The 17,460-nt window shown below is 38.3% G+C and overlaps 4 protein-coding genes across 5 annotated transcripts; 2 read left to right on the top strand and 2 right to left on the bottom strand.

Annotated features, from left to right (window-relative positions):
* The first annotated feature begins 209 nt into the window (after nucleotides 1–209).
* On the top strand, nucleotides 210–5,964 carry LOC114357457 (transmembrane protein 234 homolog). 2 transcript variants are annotated; one of them, XM_028311071.1, is made up of 5 exons: nucleotides 210–417; nucleotides 2,444–2,586; nucleotides 3,719–3,881; nucleotides 5,570–5,645; nucleotides 5,935–5,953. In XM_028311071.1, exons 1-4 carry the CDS (start codon nucleotides 402–404, stop codon nucleotides 5,635–5,637), a joined length of 390 nt encoding a protein of 129 aa, XP_028166872.1. In that variant the 5' UTR covers nucleotides 210–401; the 3' UTR covers nucleotides 5,638–5,645; nucleotides 5,935–5,953. The 2 variants fall into 2 exon arrangements, with proteins under 2 accessions (XP_028166872.1, XP_028166871.1); XM_028311070.1 differs by having other exon boundaries at nucleotides 5,570–5,964.
* On the top strand, nucleotides 362–1,509 carry LOC114357456 (uncharacterized). The gene has a single exon (XM_028311069.1). It carries the CDS (start codon nucleotides 477–479, stop codon nucleotides 1,452–1,454), a length of 978 nt encoding a protein of 325 aa, XP_028166870.1. The 5' UTR covers nucleotides 362–476; the 3' UTR covers nucleotides 1,455–1,509.
* Nucleotides 5,965–6,315: 351 nt separating the features above from the next.
* Nucleotides 6,316–13,529, bottom strand: LOC114357446 (uncharacterized). The gene is made up of 5 exons (XM_028311058.1): nucleotides 13,499–13,529; nucleotides 10,552–13,194; nucleotides 10,041–10,292; nucleotides 9,095–9,730; nucleotides 6,316–8,188 (listed from the first exon to the last, which is right to left on the bottom strand). Exons 1-5 carry the CDS (start codon nucleotides 13,527–13,529, stop codon nucleotides 7,983–7,985), a joined length of 3,768 nt encoding a protein of 1,255 aa, XP_028166859.1. The 3' UTR covers nucleotides 6,316–7,982.
* A 1,780-nt stretch (nucleotides 13,530–15,309) lies between these two features.
* Nucleotides 15,310–15,883, bottom strand: LOC114357471 (FUN14 domain-containing protein 1). The gene has a single exon (XM_028311085.1). It carries the CDS (start codon nucleotides 15,807–15,809, stop codon nucleotides 15,414–15,416), a length of 396 nt encoding a protein of 131 aa, XP_028166886.1. The 5' UTR covers nucleotides 15,810–15,883; the 3' UTR covers nucleotides 15,310–15,413.
* Between the last annotated feature and the right edge of the window lie 1,577 nt (nucleotides 15,884–17,460).

Here is a 17,460-nt window from a genome sequence, read left to right as displayed (position 1 = left end):
GCTTGTTTTGTTACAGAGTCTAGCATCAATTTTATTGCACGCCATACGAAATTAAAATAAAAATTCCTTTTTTGCATTAAAAATATCGTCTGGCTTAATAATGACAATTCCAATGTTGTATAAAAATTTGTAAAATATATTTTTGACAGTTGACACTTTTGACATGTTGTCATGTCATTTTTTCTATGTTTTTCCCTCGTCGCATGTATTTTTCTTTTTGTAATTTAGTAATAGAACGTATATTAATTAATTCGTTTATCATTTCTAAAATACATTGGTCTTCGAGTCTCTGAAAATTAAGTTGAATAAACTGTCAATTTCATTCAGCTTACCGTTAGGATATCTAGACCGGAAAGTCAGGTCTAGACTTGTTCCCTAATTGGTCTATTTCTACATTGGACATGCTGGAAGCGATTGGTAAGCGCCTTGATTAGTACCTACACGTTAAGGCGGCTTTAGCCACCGTAAATACCGCAATGGCAACGCCTACGGTGCAGGTCGCGACATACGTGTTTATCGATTTAGAAACCACCGGGCTCCCTAAGGAAGAAAACAACAGGACGAAAATCACGGAAATTAGTATGGTGGCAGTGAAACGAGACCATTTGTTGGACACGCGGCCCGGCGCGGCGCCACGGGTGCAACATAAATTGACTTTATGCTTGAATCCAGGGAGAATGATACATCCTGACTGTACCAAGGTTACAGGCCTTTGCAACGACCTCTTAGAATACGAACCAGACTTCAACATCAATGTGTTCAACATGATCAATACATTTCTGAATGTGTTGTCAAAGCCAGTGTGTTTGATCGCTCAGAATGGTGCAGGTTTCGACTTCCCGATCCTCAAGTGTCAAGTGGAAAAGTTGAAAGTTGCTTTCTCTGAAGATTTATTGTGTGCAGACTGCTATCATGGGTTCTTTGACATAATGGAAGCAAAAAAAAGTATTTTTAACACTGAAATCTCCAAAGAGAATGCTCAGACCGAAGAAAATGGTCAAAAATTAGAGAATAGCCACATCATAGAAAATGGTCAACACACTGAAAATGTTCACACCATAAAGAACAGTCACACCATAGAAAATGAGGATAAGAATGAACTGTATACATTGAAGAATACATTACACATGAAATTAAAAAACGAATCTACACCACAAACGAAACACAGTGGCAATGTTACACCAAGAGAAACAAATAAAAAAATAAGCAAGGCAAGAAGAAGATTCCCTTGGAGTGAAGGAAGCAAGCTCAAAGATTCATACAAGTTGAAGGACATCTATGAAAGGCTGTTAAATCGTCCTCCATTAGAGGCTCATCGAGCAGAGAATGACTGTATATTAGCTTTGGAATGTTCTGTGGCGTTAGGCCAAGAGTTTGTGCAGTGGGTCGACAAAAATTACTTTTCTTTTGCAAAAGTGGTACCTATGACTCCTGGGGTGCCTTTGGGATCATGATAGCTACTATTTGGTGCTTAGTTTATTTTGTATTCTGCTTTTTTTTTAAATTTATAATTGTTAGTCTATATCTATCTATATATATATATAAGAAAGTCGTGTTAGTTACACCACTTATAACTCAAGAACGGCTGAACCGATTTAGCTGAAAATTGTCAGGGAGGTAGTTTAGAGCCAGGAGAAGGACATAGGATACTTTTTATCCCGTTCGAAATAAAAAAAAAAAGTCTGCTTATTTATTGCCATTAAGGCGGAACAAAGTTCGCCGGGTCAGCTAGTTGTAGATAAAACTGTGTTCATGGCAATAGATCATTTATAAAAATTTATTTACTTGTGATAAAAATGTATTTGTTAAGATTTTTCATTTACTTTACCTATGGTGTTTGCAATTTGTGTAATTCTTTCTCAAACTTTGTAATTTAATCTTATATTGTAAAAACAAAATATTTTATTTGTATTTATCTTTAATTACAAACTGTAATTATTTCCCTTTATGATGGGCTCAATAGTACATTGTATTGGTGATTTAACTTAGTTTTATAGGCGCTATATTTACATCTGTAATTTTATGGTTTTAATTAATTGGCTATAATAATGAAGTACCAAATAAATTGTGTAGGACTTTATTTAAAAGTTATTTTATAAATTGACATTTTTTATATGTGATAAAATGTTTTTAAAGACTATTAAAGATTTAGATTTATTGAAATAAATGTATTTTTTAATTATACTTGTTTTATTCATTTATTTAAAAAAAAACCCAGAACATAGAAAAGAATTTTGGAAAAAACTATAGTAATTGGAATTGAAATGAATAAGAAAATCGTGGAAATAGAAATTGGCTGAAAAATGAAAAAGGCACATAAAATAAATAACTTATTTGCCTGATTACCTACATATTTCCGAGCTTATAAAAACATTAATTCCATAGAGCAAAAATATTAAAAAGAGATGCCAAGTTATTCACTCATATCCCTGAATGCTTTCAGGTCTCCTGGTCCTGACCGGAGCCCTATGGGGGTGCACGAACCCCTTCATCCGACAGGGCACCAAGGGCCTGCGAGATGTCCGAGCGAAAGGCTGGCTGGGGCAAGCAGTGGCTGAAGTTTCTTTCTTATTAGGAAACTGGAGGGTTAGTTTGAAAAATAATTCAAGTTTAGAATCAAAGCTCATTTAGTATACTCCACATTTTTGCCCCTTACATGGTCCTTCGAGCCGGACTATTATTATTTGCTCTATGTCACCGAAGGCATATTGGTGATCAGGCGGGTTTAGGAGGCTCGTTAATCGCATATGGAACAGTGAGAGTGGTCCCTTTCTAATCTGCCGCAACAAAAGCAATAATCCATATTAATATTAGGTATAAGCGTTGGCCACCGCTCACAGACTAGACTACGGTGTTGACATAAGGCCCGATTTTCTCAGTACGTGGTCCCGTAGTTGGTCAACCGGTCGGGCTCGCTAGCCTACCTCGCAAGGGTGCAACACGCGCCTCTCGCTTGCTACCAACAGTCGACCTTACAGTATTGCCATAAGATTTTGTTTTACTTGTACGTGATATTCAGCCAGCAGTCTAACCTTACAGTTGACATTAAGATCTTGTTGTACCAGTAATAGTACCGACACAGTCACAGTCGACCTAACTGACTATAGACTCTACACTCTAAAGTGTTGACATATGGTCTTGTTTCGTTCACCAGTACGTGGTCCCGTGGCTGGTCAACCAATCTGGCTCGTTAGCCTACCTGGCGTGCAGCGGGCGCTTCTCATACGACTATAATCTCTACAGTATTGACATAAGGCTTTGTTTTGCAACAGTATTATTATAAGATCTAGTTTTGCATGTACCAGTGCGTGGTGCCTGATCAGCTAGAGCAGTCTTTCCCACAGTGGGCGATAACGCCCCCTTGTGGGCGCTGCAGGCTTAGAGGGGGGCGGTAAGAGACCCAGAAAAAAAATCGGGACGTTGTGTAGAGACTTGGGAGGCGTCATTTACTAGGAGGACTAGATATCAACTGAGCACTCGACACTCGACTACAAATGGGGTTGCTAAAAAGAATTTATTCTCAAAGTGGGCAGTAGACAAAATAAGTTTGGGAACCGCTGAGCTAGAGTCTTACGGTATGGTCTTGTTTCGTTCACCAGTACGTGATGCCCTGGTTGGTCAACCAATCGGGCTCGCTAGCCTACCTGGCAGCGGTGCAGCGCGCGCCTCTCGCTTGGTACCAAACGGTATTGACATAAGGTCTTGTTTCGTTCACCAGTACGTGGTGCCCTGGTTGGTCAACCAATCGGGCTCGCTAGCTTACCTGGCAGCGGTTCAGCGCGCGCCGCTCTCGCTGGCGGTTCCCGCTGCCAACAGCCTTGCTTTCGCGTTCACCGCCGTCGTCGGCGCCGCCGTGGGCGCGGAAGAGCCCCTCGATAAAGGTAAGGCTGTTTTATTTTCATCCACAAAGGAGAAGGTGACTGACGCCCATATTCACAAACGATGCTTGCTTATGTGAAGCAGCAAATCGAACGCACAGCGTTGAATAGAGCTATGTGATTGGTTCGTGAGATACCCTGTGCGTCCACGCGCACTGTGAGACCTCATAGTAATGTGTGTGATGTGTGAATACGGGCGTGAGTTTCGTGAGTTTCTTACGTCACTTTTTCTCAACGCCAGCCCATATTATGTTGTCCCGAAGCGGTGGTAGGGCAAGCTATATTTGGGACGTGTTTTAGTGCCCTGGAAAAGGCCTTGTATAGCCCGACCAGGAACATAAAAACCCTCGCCATGTTGCGGAAAACTAATGGTACTAATTTCTTTTAATGGCAACAGTAACTGAAAACTTCATTGACATGTCACCTTGCATGTCAGTCTATTGCTGTCAAAGTGTAAACAAACTTTATTTTAAATGTGCGCAATTGGTTTTATGAATTGAATTGCTAAAATATTTTTATAGTCGTGAAAGAAAAGTGGTTCACAATGTGTTAAAGTATTTGTCGAAGAGAAATACTAAGAGTTCGGACAATATTTTCATTGAATAATGTTTCCGACAAAGGTTGTCAAATTGACTGACATGTTTATCGTATAGTACAGTCCACTATGAAAATTAGCTGTGGTTTGTTTCAACTACCTATTTTAAAAATTTTGTCACTTTCTAAGTGTTGAATTTTATGGGATTGGGAAAGAAGTACCGAGTTTGAAGCGTTCATGAGCAGACATTGCAGTTGAATATTCAAGTTCTGAATTTGATTATTGATGAATAATAAAATAAATGTACTAGCTCGATTGATGGTTTCATTTAATTTATTAAAATCAGGTTACCTATAATAATATTTTTTCGTTAATTTATGAAAATATCAAATTAGCCCGTAATCCTGAATCCTGATACATAAAGTTAGCCTATTAATTTAACACAGGTACGACTGTACTCAGTGTTGCACTATCAAATGCAATTGAAGCGCCTCTATGCCAGGGTTTTTATGTTCCTGGTCAGGCTATACTGAATAAACTTTGAATTTGAAGCTATTGGAATGTATCTAGTGGCGGATTACACATTTAATTTTGCTGCCAGTAAGTGGGCCATTCCATCCCAGACTTAGGCGAGATTGTGGTGGTTTACAACAAGCCCTAACACCGACCACACCAATTTTGCCCCCACTAGGAATCGAACCCGGGACCGCAGTATCAGAGGCAGATGTTACCAGACCATAGACGCGTCACGCGGTTATTAAAAACCAGCTTTTAGTAAGTTAGTTACTAGTTTAAAGTAAGTTTCTATCACTAGTGGCTAAGAAGTCTGGCGCCATTGTAAAGTCCTGTAACCCGCTATAGTCTGGTCCGAGAGCACGTAGAATTTTGTCCAATGACCCCAAGCTACCCATCCTTATAGCTCGCGCGTAATTATATTGCTGTCGCGACTGTGCGACGGGCACCCGCAGTGAGTGTGCGAGCGTGACAGCAACATAATTACGCGCGAGCGATAAGGATGGATAGCTTGGGGTCATTGGACAAAATTCTACGTGCTCCCGGACCAGACAATAGTTGCGCCAAATAGTGAGCGCAAATCCGTCATCTATTTATTGAGTAAAATGTATGGAATTAAAACCAATATTATTTTGCTTTGCAGGTTCGATACTCGGTGTGGTCCTAATCGTGGCCGGCACTGCACTGTGCTGCCTGGACAAAGCTAGTTGATGGAAGTTGTAAGTTCAAAATTAAACTAACTAGTTTAAATGTTTTTATTGACACTAATTTTGCAATCAGATGCACATAGGTATGTACTATAATACATTCGCTGATCGAAAGTGAGAAGGCAATCGCTTTGGAATTACCTTCTGGGGGTAGTGTAAGTTTAAATTAAACATATTCGATATCGAATGCGAAAAATGCACAAAAATCTATCTAAATTTTAGTTCTTGACGGTATCCGCTAGGGTTGCTGTAATGTACAATCCATCATACATTTAATGTAGGTTTTTTTATCCACAACGAGGAAGCTCTTGGCCTGTATCTCACCTGATGGTAAGTGACAACCAGACCAAAGGTGGAAGCGAGCTTCACCCGGAATCCTCAACCACGGAGGAACTGGCTATCTCACCTGTAACTGCCGGAACACAACAATGCTGTTAACATTGTTGTTATGGCGACAAACTTAGGTAAGATGGTGGTAGCTAGCCAGGCGGACTTAGAACAAGCCCTACCACTAACCAAACCGAACAGAAAAATCTGCCCCCACTGGGAATCGAACCCGGGACCTCTGCGTCTGAAGCAGGTGGTCTTACCATTAGACCATAGAGGCGGTTAAACGCAGTCGATATCGAATACGTTTGGTGTAAACTCACAATAAGCCCCCTGATTATGTATTTTGTAAGCTAGATCGAAACAACCATTATGACTGTGACCACAAACTTATACCAGATTGGTGTGGTGTCAATAATTGGTACAATTCAGTGTGTAAGATATTTTAATTTAGAGGGTTTTTAACAGTACAAAATGAAAATAATTGTTGTTGTACGTTTTTTATTTCTATATTAGAATAATTTATTGCATCTAAAATATGTCCGTTATAAATATTGCACTATTACTAGTTCTTTTAAACTTAGGCACTGAATAATATTTTGCAAAATATAGAAAATATTTTATTTACAAATTTGGATGGAGCAAAAAATTGATTATTCCAGCATTTTCAGTCAGAAATTGGTTTATTTAACTAAATTACCCCTTTTCATTTTCGGGTATTCGTTTTATAAAGTAAGTTCTAATAAAATCTTTGATTTTTGAATTCCCAATTAAATTGACAAGCAGTAAATATCCTAATGTTTTTTTATACATGGTTATTTTTACAATAAAAAATAAATGCATATTTTAAGTTATTTCTTACAAAATAACATTATATTTACAGATATTTATCATTATGTACGTAATCATGCTCTATAACTATATGATACAAAACACTTTGTATGTGTGTTACAACTCTAATTTCGTCAAGATTGTCTCTTTGAGAGAATAATCTTCTAATTTCTAATTTTAACTTATTGAAATAAATTGAAAATCATTCACTTAACAAACAAAAACTAAATTAAATATCCAACAACATCAATGTGATTAATCCAAAGCATTATCAAATTGTACATAACCCAGTGTGTGATATATTGTATTATTAAGTATTTATTACTGACTAGAATATTGTAGCCTCATTTGGTAAAATAGTTCTTATATTATAAATTAAGTTTAATATTAATTATTGCAATCGTTAACCTGTAAAATGTTTAAATGCTTGCTTAAAATAATAATATGTATAATGAAATATTAAATTTTATATTGTAGGACCTAAAGTAGAGCCCTGTGGTACACCAATGCATGTTTAGTAAATTTTACATCAATTCCGTTTGGTTTTTTACTTGTAATCAATTTTTAGTTAGGTATTTACATCGGTATTGTGTATTGCAATAAATAATGAAAATATGTATATTTGCAATGAATTGTTTTATTAGATCAACAATATCAAATGCGTGTCAAAAATTACTAACTTAAACGTTATTCCTTCGTTTGGCGTATTATACACGGGAACGCTATATTATATGCAATTATATTGTGTGCATGAAGAACGTAGTTATAAAGAGCACTGAAACGATCCAGCACGTCAAGAGATTAGGCAGCGTGTATGTAGCAAAGGTACTGTTGATGATTTTTGATACCCCAAAATTAGTTCCCCAAAGACTTTCCCTGAACTATGGCCATAAAGTAATTAAAAAATTGGTCTGAAGATATTGCTTTTAACAATAAAAACTGTCAATTTTGTAAATAAATTACAAAATATGTATGTAAGCCCCTCTGCTTGTACTTATGTCTGTCTTGTTGGTTGTCCTAAATAAATAAATAAATAAAAATCGACTTAAACTGTTCCCTTCGCAGTCAAACTTGACTGCAAAGGGAACAGTTAGATAGACTATACCCAAATACAAGACAGGTCAGTATCAATTAATGAATATAAATAAATTGACAGCTTCTATTGAAGCAAACTGTACCTAAAAGACTCGTTTAGCTGTTCCTAATAACTTCTATAGCAGCGATGAGCTTCTGCACCGACCGGCGTATGTTGGCCTCTTCCACTGAGAGGTTTTGTCTCTCAGCGAGCAGGGCTCGCGCCTGGTCGTTGTCATGTGACGCATTGCGCGTGACGTATGCGCTCTCTACTCGCAGTTCCGTGTTGCGCCGGTGCAGGTCCACTATCTCTTTCTTGCGCACTGGAAATGAGAGAGAAAGATGGTTGTTATTATGTTCCTTTGACTGACCAGTTTTCATTGCACTGCGATTTCATTAATATCATCTTTTTATTCGGAAATATGAAAAATTAAATTTTCGGCACGCGTCTGACATTCAAAAATTATTTATAAAACATTAGTTATGTTGTGTCTCTAAATAAAAAATAGGCCACTGATAAAACAACGACGAAAAAATAAAATCTATCGAAATTCTAAATTGTAACGAAAATAGCAATACGAAACAGAAATGGAACAAGACCTTAATAATAAATCGACGCCAAAACCTATCTACCCGCGTTAAAAATGTGCAAGAGCCTCGCCTGCTCCTGACTAAAAATTAGTGATTCATAAAATTGAAAAATTGTGAAATTATCGTCGTTGCTTATTTTAGTTTAGTGTAGTGTAAGAATTTAGTTCAGTGCAAGAAATTAATGTTCCACTCTCAAGCTACAGAAGGACGCAGCAAAATGAATTGATCCTGGTAAGTCAAGCTTGTAATTTTTTTTTTAATGTATGCGTTATTATGTGATTTTATGTTGTACCGTTGTACTTGTTCCCACTTGAATCATGTAATCGTATTCGAATTATACCGGACAACACCTTACCAAACTACAAAATACAATACCAAATCCTATAACTATTACGATAAGCGTTGGACGTTCGTGGAATCGTTATCCTCTTAAATATTTATAGAAGTTGTGGATTTATTAATAGAGGTAACTTAGTTCACTAACTCGTAGCAGTTTTCATTACGAAAATGCTTTTGATTTTTTTGTTATAACTACCTGCTGATTAGATTCGTGAAGGGATTGTGAATGTACCTACCTACTTTATCTAGATAGATGGACATGGTTGTCTCTTATTTAATGATTATATTGAATACCCTACCTATTTCGTACTGCTTGATGTTCCTCACGAGTTTCTTCAGTCCCGGCCAGAGCTCCTCCGCCTGGCAGCTGAAGTCCTTCGTCTTTGGTTCCTCCCCATCTTTGGACTCGGTTGCTCCCGCCGCCGAACTCTGCGGCTCATCCATAGACGTCGCCTGAGATGACTGCGCCAAATCTTTCTCCTGCCTCGACTTTAATGACACTATCTTAGATATACAAGGTATGTTTATATCTACAAAGTTTTTGCTCTTAATTCTGATCTGGGGTATTTGGATATTCTCGCTGTCGAAGCCAGGGTTGAGATCTCTCTTCCTGGCCTCTTGTCCAGTAAACACTTTAACGCTCCTATCCGCCATTTTGGAAAGCCTGTTTAGCTCGGAAAAGTTTTTATCGGCTAGAACTTTTATGCTCTCTCCTTCTTTTTCTGTAGTAGTGACTTCTAATCGCTTCTTGATCAAGTTGTTATTCTCGTTGACGCATTTCTTTATTTCAGTGAGTAATTGGAGTTGTCCGTTTGGGTCTAAGTCTACTGGCCGCGGTTTTTTAAATACTTCTGCATCTTCAGCAGATGGATCCTCGGTGGGTCTATCTCGTCGTTTCCTCTCTTTCAAAATCTCGTGCCACACTCGTTCGTATCCTGAAATTTTACAATTATATAGCTTATTAACATGCTTTTGTCCTTTGTGTTGGGTATTTTAAACCTGTGAAGACGCTAAATTGACAGTATTTTTATGTAAATGTAACTAGATATAATATCTGCGTCTATTTATGTCATATAAGTGACAAACAAAGTATATCTTTGATCTTTGAAAGAAATTACCAAGTCTTCTCAACTGTTGTACTGGATGTAGATACTCCTAGGTACCATAACATAATCGTAGTAGATAGGTAAGTACTCGTATTATCTAAGCATATTTTCGCAACTGCGTTCTACAATATCAACTCACTTTCCTTATAATGCGAAGGCACGGTCATCAGCCTCAGCTGAGACAGGAACCAATTTTTCTTGTACTTCTCCTCCGGGCTTTCCACGACTTCAGGGCCTTGCGTCTTCGAAGGGGGGGCTGGCTTCGCGAACTCTGGTTGGCTCTCGGAACTCTTGCTTTCGTGCGTTAGCCGGTCTATCCGACCGGCTGCTATATACGCTGATGCTACTGAGTCCCGCCGCAGCATACGTTCTTGTTTGTCCATCTGTTTTTCTGTAACAGCAGTGCAATGATTGAATATCCCACATAGAAATCATTGTGGCAGATAGGTAGGTAGGGGTACTAAAACCGTAACAAGATTTACCAATTGGATAGCTGATACTGTTAACCTATTTCCAAGACACATTTTTTTAAATACACTTTATTTAAAATCGAAATTAGTTTTGCAAAATAATGATGTTTGAGACTTCTTTTTCTCATATCATGGTTATGTTTATGAAAAAATTAACCTACATTATTTTGATAACTTTACCTTTGTACGCTTCTTTTGAGGCTAGTCGAAAACCAGATAAAAACGCCAGTTTTCCACCGCCAATTTTATCTTCTTTCTTCCGTTTGCCATACTTTTTGATGATTTCATTGTACTCCATTAATTCCTCTTCCCCGTATTCACTGTCGCTTTCGTTGTTTTCTTCTTCTAAACACGCTTTGGCTTTTAGCTCCTTGTAAATTTCAGCTTTCATTGTTTTCGCCGTTATAATATTGCTTTTCTCGGTTTTTTCTTGTACTTTCTTTTTTTCTTTTTCTTTATCTTTTTCATCAGTCTTTTGTTCTTTATTTGTTTCTCTATTGCTTAAATATTTCAGTCGCCTCAACCGTCTACGTTTTTCGTAAATATCTAAAGAACTTAATTCGTCTACCTTAACGCTTACAGTTTCTGTCGGAGGCCGGACGTTTGTGATCACGATAGTTGGTTGTAAATTCGAATCCATCTGGTACGGGCAAGCGATAAACAGTTTATCATTTGACTCGGGTGGCTCGACGGTCTGAACCAATTCATTCATATTTTGGTTAGCGACAAACTTAGGAAATTCGGTTTCTATTTGAATATCGTAGTTAGGTTGATCCAATTGAATATCAGCATCTACTATCACTGGCAAATCGTATATTAATTGTGGATTCAAATTAATATTTTGATTGTTGGTTTCAATTATCGTAATGTCTGATTTAGTATTTTTATTTGAAATTGGAGTCTGCATAACATTGTTACTGGATTTTAATACGTGAATATCTTTGTTAACTGCAGCATTTTGAGGTTTGACTGATTTTACTTTATTATTTGCATTATTAATACTTTTCTTTGCTGGTTGGATGAATTCGATATTTTTATTTTCATTGGGCGAGATCTTGTTTGGTTTGATACTCGTAGTGTTAGTATCAGTTCCTTGTGAGACTTTAGTGTTGTTACTTTTTATCATCATCAAGTTTGTTGGAAACTGGACGTTGCTCAAATATACAAAATTTTGTTGCACAACAGGTTGCAGAACTACATTTTTGGTCTCATTCTGAATAGGTTTTTCTAATCTTACTTTATTTTTCAAATCTTGCTCCTGCTGTGTTCCCTGCGATTTCTCCTTCACGACTATCTTGTTACCGTAAATTTGATTTTCGGTAATCAAGTTCTCAAAGTCATTCTCGTCACAGTTCTCCTGATGGAGTCTCTTCAGGGCTACGACCTTCGAAGACGATCCATTCTCGCTGACGAGCTCTTCTTTGCACTTTTTACTTTGGCTTGACAATCGTGAAGGAGCTTGCAGGTTTTTTGACTCGAAATTAGTTCTCTGTAGTAAAACCTGAGGGTTCGGTTGCTGTATCGTTAACAGCATCTTAGGATTTGTAGGATTCTTATTTTGTATGAACACAATTTGATTCTTCTGTTCGTTGAACGATAAGTCGGGTGGTTTATTTGAATAGTTTACCTTATTACTGTCAACGTTGACAGAATTAAATATTGGCCTCGTCATCAGGTTCGTGGGTTGAGGTGTAAACTGCGGAGAGGTGTCTTTCGCATCATTTGTCATATCAATAGGATTTATATCAGGCTTCCGAAATTGAATTTCGGATTTATGTATAGCCTCCGCCGCATTGATCAACGTACTTATACTATTATTAGGAGGTTTCGGCTCTACTGGTTCAGGCTCTTTTGCCGATTTAATGACTATGTTACTTTGAATTTCAACTCTTGGTCCATTGTCAGACTTTTGACTATGATACTGTTGACTCGCAGCCATTTTTTTGGTAATAGGATTTTGTAATACTGTATCTGAAGGTGTGCTGACACATTTTAAATCTATTTTGCTGATAGGAATGCTAGTTTTTAAACTAAACCTTTCAGCCGGTTTAATTTTAGATTCTTTGCTCGTAACTTGTGAAGGAATCGTCACCGTAGCCCCTGATCCTTGCGTTAGAGATGTTATGCTCATCTTGCACTCCGAAGATTGACCAGTATCTATTGACATGGACGAAGCTGGGATGATTTCAGGAGTGAAATGGTCTTCGAAATCAGTCTGAGCCTTCGGTGTTTCTACTGGTGTGGGATTCCGTGGAGGTTCATTAGCAGGTTTAACTTCCACTATGTTTTTTTCCTCGATTGATGGTGGTGGTGGTGCTTCCTTGGCTGCTATTGTGGGGAATGGCACGAAGTCAGTTGGTGGCGGTTCAGGTGGTGCCAGCTGTAATGGTGCCTGATTGGGCTGGACAATGCCAGGATAGGACACTGGCTGGAAGGCGGAATACCCCGGGATGTTGTAGAGGTAGCTTCCAAAGTTAGGGTAAGGCTCCACTGGCTTGCTGGTAGTCGTCACGCTGGGGCTAGGATTCGGGATCGAGGACGGTGATATTTTTGGGGAATGCAGTATTGGTTTAGGTGCGGGTAAAAAAGATGGCTTTTCGAGAAAAATATTGGGCTCTTCTGAAACTTTGAAAGGTTCTGATGAAACTTTAAAGGGTTCTGTTGAAACTTTGAAGGGTTCTGTTGAAACTTTAAATGGTTCTGTTGAAACTTTGAAGGGTTCTGTTGGTTTGGGGATGGGGAGGACGGGCTCTGCGGGCAGGGGCGGTCGCTCCGGCTCCGGCACGGGCGTCGTCAGTGCTGCGACCGGGATGCTCGGTCTAGCTGTGGACACAAAAGGAGTGAATTAAAAAAACATGTTTAAGTTATTCTTTCTGATAAGGTTCTCTCTAATTTAATTAATTAGATCCCTCTCTGAAAATATTCGAACATGTCACATTGTTATTTCAAATAATTAGGTACGTAGCGTCAGTGATAATATTATTTTTAATAATTAAAATCTAAACGGGGTAGCAAATAATAATTTGAAGCAGAGCGTAAGCATATAAAAGCTTTTACACTATCATGCTTATGGGTGGTGCTAACTACAATTTTGTTACGTTTTAACTTTTAACATAAAATTACTTACGGTACCAGAGATATTCTGAAAACATAGGCATATTTTTAGAATCGGCATTGTTTTCTGGTTGCTAGATCTAGGCATTGTTTTCTGGTTGGATGTAAAGTGAGACTATAGTCTGGTCCGGGAGCACGTAGAATTTTGTCCAATGACCCCAAGCTACCCATCTTTATCGCTCGCGCGTAATTATGTTGCTGACGCGACAGTGGGACGGGCGCCCGCAGTGAGTGTGCGAGCGCGAGAGCAACATTATTACGCGCGAGCGATAAGGATGGGTAGCTTGGGGTCATTGGACAAAATTCTACGTGCTCCCGGACCAGACTATAGAACGCTTAATATTAATCTGTGCTAGAACTTAAAATGGACGTGTAAAAGGATTTTTTTATATGACGTGTTCTTCGTACTTGCTTAGTTACTAAGTAGAACCTACCTATGTATTGAAATTTTCAGTAGAATAGAAGAATATAGATTGTGTCCCCTAAACTTGAGTTATCTAGCAGGTGGTTAGTTATGGGCTATTGCATCGAAGCAATAGCCCTGCTTCGAATCCTCAAAAGGCATTTTTTTTATAACCACCGAACATTATGACTGCACCATTGATAATTTCAATGTCAACTAGGTATTTTCAATCATTCATCATAATAGTAGTTCTGTTTATCTATAGGAAATATTGAAAGGAACATAGTTATTAAATTACCTACACTTGACTACCTTTTGACTTTTATTATCTTTCTTGATAACTTAAATAAGCTAATTAGGTATTTCGGGTCGATTATCGAAATCATAAAATAACAAGATCCACCAATAGGTAGATGTTGTTCCAACTTATTAGGAAATTGTTTTATCTTATCATTTTGTTTCGTTTTATCTATTACTTGATAAAGGAATTCAGACAGACCTGTTACAATAGTGAAAAATAGCAAAAAATCATTTTCCCATTTAATTACTTGATAGATTAAAATAAAATAAGATTTTAAGCATTTAGTACAGGGATCGAACCTGACACTAAACGAATGTGATTTCATGTTTTTGCCTTTTGTCTTATTCAATACTTACGATTTCATACTCATCCCATTCAACCAACAAAGTTCTCCGATCCAAGTGCCAAGGTATCTGGGTCCTGCAGCTTCTTAATCTTCAGTTCCAAAGTGTCTACTATTATAATTTTATCCCTGCGACACAATTATAAACTTCTGCAGGAGTCATAGTTTTTTCCATTGTATCGTGTACCTTGTGTGCATTACCCCAGCAAAATTTTCATAAGATTTACTAAAGCCTGGTCCGTGAGCACGTAGAATCCCGTCCAATGACCCCAAGCTACCCATCCTTATCGCTCGCGCGTAATTATATTGCTGTCGCGACTGTGCGACGCGCGCCCGCAGTGAGTGTGCGAGCGCGACAGCAACATAATTACGTGCGAGCGACAAGGATGGGCAGCTTGGGGTCATTGGACGGGATTCTACGTGCTCACGGACCAGGCTTTACACCAAATAAATTATTATTATTATTTATGTAGGTAGGTATTATGTAGTCGGTCTAACGTAATTCTCCTTAAGTTTTATGTCTCTGTCTGACTCTAAATAGATTGAATTTTTTCTACAAATTACAAGTAGCTAACAGGAAAGTATGTTATCTATCCTAAAATATGTATTGTGTTCGTTCGTTTCTGCCAAATGACGTCCACTGCTGGACAAAGGCCTCCGCCAAGCATTTCCACAATGACCGGGCATCAAAATTAGGCAGGTATGTGTAGTAGTTTCATATTATTTTCTCACTGTCAATCAATCATGGTATTTTCTATAACTGATTAGGCTAGCTAGCTAGTCAAGTTGGAATAATACTTCAATGTTACAGTAAAATTGCCACTATATTAACTTCAACATTATCTTACGCTGATATATTTATTTGTTGATAAAGTAACTTATCACGTAGATGCGATGCCAAAGAAGAATCCGCCCACAAAGCCTACAGAGAAGCAGCTATTCTTCTTCACGAATTGCATGACCCTGTCCACCCAGGCCTGGCTCTGTCCCGCGGCTTCTCTCACTCTGTCCCAGTTCACATTGATGTAACCCAGCTCGCTGGCGAAATGCAGCAGAATCACGCCTCCTCCTAGCCCAAAGGCTGCTACTTTTCCCACTCTGATGACCGAAACCCCGGCCACCCATCCGCTTAACGTCCCAAAGACGAGGTTCCTGCTGGATCTATTATTTGTGATTCTGTCTAAGGTCAGGTCGAAGTAGGATCTGCTCTCTCGGGGCTTGATGTCCTCTTGCTTTGAGATGTCGCGTAAATTGATGTCCGGGATTGGTCTAGCCATTCGAAGGCATGCCTTTTGTTGTGGTTTTTGAGGATTGTGTTTTGGTGTGTGACACTGACAGAATTGTCATAGACTTTTGAGTGGCTACTTTGAAAAAGTTTCTATTTTGGATTTTTTAGTCTCTGAAGGTCTCCTTCAAATGAGTCTCTACGCGTGTCCAGTGTGCACCACAACTTACCTTTTTTTTTTTAAGGACTACTTGCTTTTTCTTTCTCCTATGTGTGCAGTGTGCACCTTAGCTATTTTTTTTTTGAAATGGGACTTCTTTACTTGCTTTTTCTTTCTCCTATGTTGATACAACAGGGAATCGAACCCGGTTATGCGTTCAAAGAGACTGTCGGCGCCTCTGGGCAATATTAGTTACATAATGTGGTCACCTAGGCGATCGAAACTAGAATAGACTTTATATCTTCCCTCGTGTAACATGTCCCTCACAGAAGGGGCAGGTTACTCCTGCAAGGCTTAAACCTAAAAAGTGTAATGTACAGATTTTGATCCAAATCTGTGGTGTAGTGAGGTAATCTAAGCATGGCTAATGAGTTTGTTTGTCCTTTTTGTTTTCTGAATATTTAATTCTATAAAAATATTGAAATTTAAAGCTTCTTGGATATCAAAATATCTCTGGTTTTGACTAAACTAAAAATACTACAATAGCTCAAACTATTTCACCATTTCTCTCATGAGAAAATAAAAAAGAGAAACAAATATATCTTTTGGTTTCGACTACTGAATTACTTTCGTTTCATTGCATAGGTATTATTTCACTTGAAGAAACTTGACTGAAGTATAAAAATAATCTACAATGCATTCAGTGTTGTCTCATAGAGATTTGCAATAAAATGCCGGTATGTTTTGACCAGGCAACTATTTGTGAGAGTCGATAGAGTTTTGATAAGATAGATCCGAAAATTATAAGAATCTAATCTATTTGCTTTATACCTTCGGTAACGAAGGAAAACCTCGTCTGTTTTTTCAAAAATTTTAACCTAAATTAGGTACTGAATAGATAGGAAAATCTATTTGTAATAGAAGCAAAAATCGAGATAAGGTTTTCACTCGCTACGAAAGATATAAAATAACGAACTGATTTACCTAACATCTGTTTACCATACCAGCAGTCTCTAAAGCCCGGTCCGTGAGCACGTAGAATTTTGTCCAATGACCCCTAGCTACCCATCTATCGCTCGCGCGTAATTATATTGCTGTCGCGAATGTGCGACTGGCACCCGCAGTGAGTGTGCGAGCGCGATAGCAACATTATTACACGCGAGCAATAAGGATGGGTAGCTTGGGATCATTGGACAAAATTCTACGTGCTCACGGACCAGACTTTAGAAGAGAGCATTTTATAAAGTGCTTATTATAAAGTTGTCTTGTCGACCGAACACATTCTCCTCCTGCATCTATTCTGAAATGCCACACGTACACAAACGCTAACTACAGCTAGCTGAAGCGTGGGGGGAGGGGTAAACATAAAATAAAAAAACCGACCCGCCGGCCGCATGCAAAATGAATTCCATTGAATGTATTTCAACAAAATCATCATTTTCCTTTCACTTGTTAGGTATTGTCCATATCTCATCTAACTATTAAATATAATATTTACACTGACACTTCCGTTTAAATGCTGCTCGCGAATCAGAAACAAATG

Source organism: Ostrinia furnacalis, unplaced genomic scaffold (assembly GCF_004193835.3).
Source record: "Ostrinia furnacalis isolate ACB-3 unplaced genomic scaffold, ASM419383v2 OfSCF3159, whole genome shotgun sequence".
In the NCBI taxonomy this organism is placed as follows: Eukaryota; Metazoa; Arthropoda; class Insecta; order Lepidoptera; family Crambidae; genus Ostrinia; species Ostrinia furnacalis.
This window is presented reverse-complemented; position numbering and strand designations above follow the sequence as displayed.

Coding starts and splice junctions, on each gene's coding strand:
- LOC114357457 (XM_028311070.1), top strand. Junction 2,587..3,718: donor TCTTATTAGGAAACTGGAGG/GTTAGTTTGAAA, acceptor TTCGTTCACCAG/TACGTGGTGCCCTGGTTGGT. Junction 3,882..5,569: donor GGAAGAGCCCCTCGATAAAG/GTAAGGCTGTTT, acceptor TTTGCTTTGCAG/GTTCGATACTCGGTGTGGTC.
- LOC114357456 (XM_028311069.1), top strand. CDS start 477: ATGGCAACGCCTACGGTGCAGGTCGCGACATACGTGTTTATCGATTTA.
- LOC114357446 (XM_028311058.1), bottom strand. CDS start 13,529: ATGCCTATGTTTTCAGAATATCTCTGGTACC. Junction 13,195..13,498: donor TTCAGAATATCTCTGGTACC/GTAAGTAATTTT, acceptor TTGTGTCCACAG/CTAGACCGAGCATCCCGGTC. Junction 9,731..10,040: donor GCCTTCGCATTATAAGGAAA/GTGAGTTGATAT, acceptor GTAAAATTTCAG/GATACGAACGAGTGTGGCAC.
- LOC114357471 (XM_028311085.1), bottom strand. CDS start 15,809: ATGGCTAGACCAATCCCGGACATCAATTTACGCGACATCTCAAAGCAA.